A 7,140-nucleotide genomic window follows, 5' to 3' on the forward strand; every position below is an offset into this window, starting at 1 on the left:
ATGTGTGTGTGTGTGTGTGTGTGTTAAGTATGTTAAAGATAACATAAAAGTTATGTGTATGTATTCTTGTTTTCTTTAGTATCAGGTTTATTGGGCTATAATTTACATATTATATCATTTTAAACTTATTTATTTTAGAGAGAGAGAAAGAGGGAGGGAGGGAGAAACATCAATGTGAGACATATTGATTGGTTGTCTCCCGCACCCACACAACGGAGGCCAGGGACAGAACCTGCAACAAAAGGTACGTGCCCTTGACCAGGTATCAACCCTGCGATACTTTGGTCTGTGGGCTGACACTACCCACTTAGCAATATGGGCTAGGGTTCTTTTTTATTTTAGCCATCTTAATGTGAAGTGGTTTCTCATTGTGATCTTGATGTGCATTTCCTTGATGGCTAATGAGGGTAAGTATCTTTTCATTTGGGTGTTGATAATATGTGTATCTTCTTGGAGAAATATCTTCAGATTTTTGCCCATTTTTAAAAATTCAGTCATCTTTTTTTTATATATTTTTATTGACTTTAGAGAGGAAGGTAGAGGGAGAGAGAGATAGAAACATCAATGATGAGAGAGAATCTTTGATCAATGTTGAGAGAATATTTGATTGGCTGCCTCCTGCACGCCCCCCACTGGGGATTGAGCCCACAACCTGGGCATGTACCCTTGACCAGAATTGAACCTGGGACCCTTTATCCGCAGGCTGATGCTCTATCCACTGAGCCAAACCAGCTAGGGCTCGGTCATCTTTTTATTATGGAGTTATTAAGAGTTCTTTATATATTCTAGACACAAGTCCTGTATCAGATTTATAATTTCCAAATATTATTTCCCATTCTGGATTGCCTTCACTTTCTTGGTAGCGTCCGTTTGTAATATATCCATCCTACTTGGTAGTCTACCATAGACTAACTTCTATATAGAATTCATAATTTCGCTTAGATTAACCTGTAAACCCTCTTAAATCATCCTAAATTTTATAAGGCTTATGTAATCATATCATGTAATTTGCTAAGAGTTTAATAGGAAGGCTGAAACTTGATTAAACTTCCTTTCCAGCCTGTGCCATCCCTGACATTGATGGTTGCCAGAGCTGTTTTTTAGGAACAAGCCCAGGATGTTTTGCAGCGCCAGGAGTTGATCTAGCAAAAACTGCCCAAGGCCAGTTTCAAGCGCCTTCGAAGACCCTCTAGTGACCTCCTCAAACTTTTCTCATTATCATATTAAAATCTCCTGCCAGGGGCTGAGATTTTCTGCCATTTTTGAGCACTCCATGTATTTATGGGCCTGTTTCTTAACTATGTATAGATGATGTAGCTCACCTTAATGTTTATGCATGATTTCCCTGAATAAAGACAAATCCGATCCTTTGAGGACAACTGTTTTTGGAAAGTGACCCCCGATGTGTCTGTCCTTGATTGCTGGCTCAGAATAAGATTTGTTCCTTCTCGTAAAATCATCTCGAAGTTGTCTTTTGGCTGGCAACTACTGACTAATTAAACTCGGTTCTGTCTGGTAACACTTTAAAGCACAAAAGTTTAAAAAATCTTTTTATTACTACAACAAGCATTTATTTCTCATTCATGTTACAATCAGTGGCTACAGGCCAGCTGCTTCAGCTCTGCTCCACGTGCTTTTTTTTTTTTTTTTAATCTTTGTTGTTGACAGTATTACTTAGGGCCCCCTTTTTCCCCCATTGACCCGGTGGCTCCTGCCCAGCTGCTTCAGCTCTGCTCCACGTGCTTTTTTTTTTTTAATCTTTGTTGTTGACAGTATTACTTAAGGCCCCCTTTTTCCCCCATTGACCCCTGAGGATCACAGTTGCTGCCCTGGGACCCTGCATCTCGCACCAGTGCCTCAAAGGACACATGCAGTCCCTGCCTGTTACCCCAGATACAGCAGGTGGGCTAACACGGCACCATCTCATTGCATTATCTGCTCCCAGATAGTGTGAAGGTGCCCGAGGTCACTGGTCTCCAGGTTCGAAGCTGCTTGGATCCCAAGACTGCACTGTCACAAACTACAGCCATGGCCAGGGGTAATGATTATCCTTTTCTTGTCCCTCACTTAGATGGGAATGCTTTTCATATTTCTTCATTAGTATGATGATTACTGTAGGTTTCTGGGAAACATCCTTTTTTAAATTAAGTAAATTTCTACTTCTTGTTTGCTTCTAAAGTTTTTATTTGTTCCTTTTAACAGAAATAAATACTAAGTTTCATTGCATGCCTATTTTGGGGGGAGCCTCTCCTAAAATTTTTTTAAATTGGCTCTCTTATTGCAGATAACTAAATTAGTGGCTTTTTCTAATACTGAACCATTTTTTAATTCCTAGAATGAGCCCTACTTAATCAGGATATATCAATATTTTTAACATACAGCTGTAATCAACTTGCTCATATTTTCTCTATAAAAGTTGCATCTGTGTCCGGTAAGACTGACTTAGGGTTTTTTCTATTTATATTATTCTTAGTTTTTTTTCTGTTTGTTTGTGTTTGTTTTGCTTTGTGGTGGTTGTTTTTTGTATCAGGGTTATATTAGCCTCATAAAGTAAATTGGGGGGGCTTTCTAACTTTTTTCTGGACGAGTCATGTTCAAGGTTTGTAGAATATACTCATTTCAAATGGGCCTTATGTCTTTTTAAGGGTAGATTTTCTGTCTATAGTAGTCCCATTGTTATTGGTTGGTTTAGCTTTTCTACTACTTTAATAAATTTCAGTGTTTTGTTTTCTTTAAAAGTATTCATTTCAATTAGATTTTGAATTTTATTAATAAATTATGTCGAATTTAGCTTATAATTTAAAAATCTTATTTGTAGTTTTGTTCCCATTTTCATTCCTAATGGTATTTTTTTACATCTTCTCTTTTTTATCTTGATACTAAAGGTTTTATTTCTTTGTTCACCTTTTCAAATAACAGGCTTCTATTAATTGGTTCTACCAGGTTTTATTGTTATTTTAACAGCAATAGAAATTCATTGATGTGTATGTGTTTTAAAGCTTCTTAAATTGAATGCTTAGTTCACTTTTAACCTTTTTTCTCTAAAAAATTATTTGTGGCTATAAAATATCTCTGTGAATTGTTGGCTGCATCCCATGGATTTTGATATGCAATAGTCTCATGTTGTCATTCATTTCTAAATACACTAAAATTTATATTGTGATTTACTTTTTAACCTCAGACCTATTTAGAATGGCATGCATTTTGACTGTGGATTCTCCATCAATTTAATCTCATTTGCTTTTTTTTTCCCTTCAAGTGACTCCTCATCATTTTAGATCCACCAATTGATCCCATCTTGTTTTCCAGTGCTATTTTGGACTGAAGTATATACAAATGTACATTTCTATGATTTCTAGGGTCAAGAGCTGGAAGGTCAAGAGCTGGAGGGGAAAGTAGGCACATGGACTCAGTGTATCAGCAGCATGATCTCATCTCCCCCAGCATTTTTTAAAGATGAGAGATTCCAGATCATGTTTATACCTAATGAGAGCAGCCTAGAAGAGAGAGAGACAGACACTGTCAGAAAAGAGATACTTTTAAATGGAAGTCCTTGAAAGGAGACAAACAACGCAATGATGAGCGCAAAGTGGAGGAAACTGGCCTGTGATAAAGAAGAGGTGCTTCTTTCATTGCAACAGAGGAAAGAAGGAGAGAGATGATGAGTTTGATGCATCCTAGTGTTCTCTTTATCAAGCCAGATACTCCCAGCTTTCACAGTTGGTTTTTAATGATATCTTCTTGGATTCCTCCTCTGTTACTTGGTCCTTAATTAAACAATCAAACGGGGAGAAAAAAAAAAGGTTACTGTAAAAGCATAATGTTGACAAAGATCAAACAGTTCAGAATAGCAGGACCATTAACTTCCTTGTTCTGGACACTGTCCTCTTTTTAAGTCCAAAATTGCTTTATACTCTATAGTCATTGCCTATTTGTGGGCTTTTTTGTGTAAACTGTTATAAACTAGGTCTTGCCTAATTTGTGTTTGCATAGAGAGTAGCACAAAAAACCACAGTCAACAGGACTCAATTCAGTCATTCTCTGGAACATATTAGACCTGTCTCTGGGGTGTCTTCTCAAATCTGCTGTGCTAGCCCCAAGTCAGACTTCTACCATCTGCTACTGGGACTCCTGCAGCAATCTCTTCACTGGCCATTTTTCTCTTTCTTCTATTTCTAGTCCTTACTCCCTATTGCTCTCAGAATTGTCTGTCTACAGATAGCCCTAACCATGCCATGATTCTTATATAAGAAATGAATTTCTGGAGAATAAAGTCTAAACTGCTCATCATGACCTTCAAGATCCTTTACTATCTGGTCCTCACCTACCTTTCTAGAACCCACAATGTCTCTTGAACAAAAGGGGCTGTGGAGTTTAAATTGAACACAGGCTAAATGAAATGATGTAGTTCTATAAATTAAGTAAGAATATCTTTACCTAAAATTTCTAATTTTACTTATTGCTTTTCATTACGTTCTTAGACATGTCACTTTTCCTTTGTGTTTTACTGCTTCATTTATAATATAAGGGCCTACTACTTTGTATGAATTAACCAAAAATTCAGTAAAATATTTAGCTAGTAAGTCATCTCTCTCTCTTTTTTAATATCTTATTGGTCAGTAGTATTTTTTAAATATATTTTTATTGATTTCAGAGAGGAAGAAAGAGGGGGAGAGAGATAGAAACATCAATGATGATAGAGAATCAATCGGCTGCCTCCTGCATGCACGGGATCAAGCCTGAAACCCTGGCATGTGCTCTCGACCGGAATCAAACCCAGGACCCTTTGGTCTGCAGGCTGATCTTCAGGCCAACGTTCTAGTCACTGAGCCAAGCCAGCTAGGGCAAGTCATCTCTCTATTTAACCTTATCTTCTGCCTCATCCTAATCATGAAATGGTCATCTCTCTTTTTAACCTTATCTTCTGCCTCATCCTAATCATGAAATGATCATCTAAATTCAGTATGGCAAGTACTATCATACTGAGCTACCTTTTATTCATGTTCTTTCCTTTAAGAACCATTTCCACTCTATCACCCTCTACCCCAACTCCTATTTCTCCTGTCAATGTAAGAAACATTCAAACCTGTAGAGAATTTTTATGAGTTTATTTGAGCCAAACTGTCTACAATTGCCGGGAAGCAAAATCTCAATGGATTAAGATAATGCTCCAGAGAATGGTAGTTTTGCACCGTATTTTATACATTACAATCAAAAGAGCAGATGCAGTGGGCTACATGAAACCCACTATTGATAGATTAGGGAGGTGAGAGAAAGCAAAGCAGGGAAACCTCTGGGATTGGAAGAAAAGTAAAATAATAAGGAGCATATATCTTTTACATAGGTGGGTACAGGATAGTTAACAGTCAACAATTAACTCAATAACAGTGAGGGGATTTGTGGTCTCCACAGAGTGGTGCCTGTGCTTTGAGGGGTCCAGAAAAAGGAAAAAGACAGCTCAGTTAAGGTAAAGAGGAAGATGCCAGCCTAGGACATGACTACCCATCATAAACTGCTTTCAGTTAAAAAGTTTTAATTTCAGACCATCCTTTGTGATTACTTTAGGTCTTTGAGTTTGCAAGGCTGCCATGCGGGCCTTCTCTGAGCTTGTCAGGTCAGCATGTGGCCCTTATTAGTCCACAAATTTATTTGAGCCAAACTGAGGACAATTGCCAGGAAGCAAAACCTCAACAGATTGAGAAAATGCTCTGGAAAATGACAGTTCTGCACCTTATTTTATACATTACAAACAAAAGAGGAGATGTAAGCCCTGACTGGTGTGGCTCAGTTGGTTGAGCATCATCCCTTGCATGAGAGGTCACAGGTTCCATTCCTGGTCAGGGCACGCCTGGGTTGCAAGCTCCTCCCCAGTAGGGGGTGTGCAGGAGGTTGCGGATCCATGTTTCACTCTCTCTCCCTCTCCCTTTCTCTTTCTTTAAAGTATCAATACAAACATATTTTACAAGAAACGAGGAGATGTAAGTGGGTTACATGAAACCCATTGGTGTAGATTAGGGAGGCAGGAGAAAGCCAAGTGTGGGGTGAGGGATTTGGGGGACAGACACACGACCTCTGGGACTGGATAAAAAGTAAAATGATAGACACATACTTCTTTTTATATAGGCAAACCCTCTGTTCTATACTGTCTCGTTGCTCCTTCTCCTTCTTGACGGACCTCACTACAGTTGTAATCATGCGACCAGTTGTGTGGTGTTGATTTTTCCTCGTCTTCTTCACTAAACTATGAGGATGGGGGTGTGACTGTTTTGTTCCCTACCTGGTGCTCGGCACAGGAATGAACTTTAGTTGCCACAGGGACAAAACACTTCAAAGTTGAGAAACACTGCCCTAGCAACTCTCTCAATGGAGTGCACCCTCGCCTTTCCCCGCCTCCTTCCCCCAGGCCCTTTTCCTTGCCTCTCTCCTAAGCTCCAAGCGCCCTTCTTTTGCCGCTGTAACTTGTTTCCTGAGCCCCTTTCTTCCACGGATCACTTCTATTTCTGTGACTTTCTAAATAAACTTTCTTATAAGTGTGAAAAAAAGAGAGAAAGAAACATTGCCCTAATAACTCAAAGCCCGCTTTAAAAAATGAGGCGACTGGGGCCCAGAGGTGCGAAGAGGTTCACCAAAGGACTCGGAGCCAATCGGAAGTAAGGATGTGCATAAGCCTGGATCCAAGTGGGTTCTCCGCTCCCTCCTGGCCCACGGCCTTTGTCTGTCTTTCCCTCACCATGGCTTTCATGGCTCCCTGCTCAGATGCCTCCGAGAAGCCTTTCCTAACCCCACTCCTCTTGGAGCTGCAGTGCAACCTCGTGATGTACAATTGGCAACACTCCACGTTGACAGCGTAGTGGTCACTCCCCAGTCCTCTGAGCAATCTCATTTGGTGCCGGCGATCACTGCCTGCCTCCTGGGTGCGCAGGTACTGTTTCCAGGGGATGGGTGACTGGGTGGCTCTGGCGCTCACCTCCATCACGGGGGCCGAACAGGCGACCTGGGGTCCTGTGCGAGGTGTGAGGCCCCGAATTCCAGGCCTCACGGTCGCGGTCCCGCCTCCTCCAGGCCTCGGCAGCGCTGATTGGTTGATCCGCATAGCGGAGGAGGCGGAGGGGGCCACCCGCGCCCCCTCCTCATCTCTGT

At 40.6% G+C, this 7,140-nt stretch overlaps 1 protein-coding gene across 1 annotated transcript in view; it reads left to right on the top strand.

Annotated features, from left to right (window-relative positions):
• Positions 1 to 6,731: 6,731 nt before the first annotated feature.
• The window catches only part of PODXL2 (podocalyxin-like 2), a 28,559-nt gene continuing 28,150 nt past the window's right edge, over positions 6,732 to 7,140 (top strand). The window contains exons 1-2 of the mRNA XM_014540250.1: positions 6,732 to 6,817; positions 6,923 to 7,013. Of these exons, the coding sequence (XP_014395736.1) occupies positions 6,732 to 6,817; positions 6,923 to 7,013 (177 nt within the window). The remainder of the gene's footprint in view (positions 6,818 to 6,922; positions 7,014 to 7,140) is intronic.

Source organism: Myotis brandtii, unplaced genomic scaffold (assembly GCF_000412655.1).
Source record: "Myotis brandtii unplaced genomic scaffold, ASM41265v1 scaffold240, whole genome shotgun sequence".
NCBI classification, from domain to species: domain Eukaryota; kingdom Metazoa; phylum Chordata; class Mammalia; order Chiroptera; family Vespertilionidae; genus Myotis; species Myotis brandtii.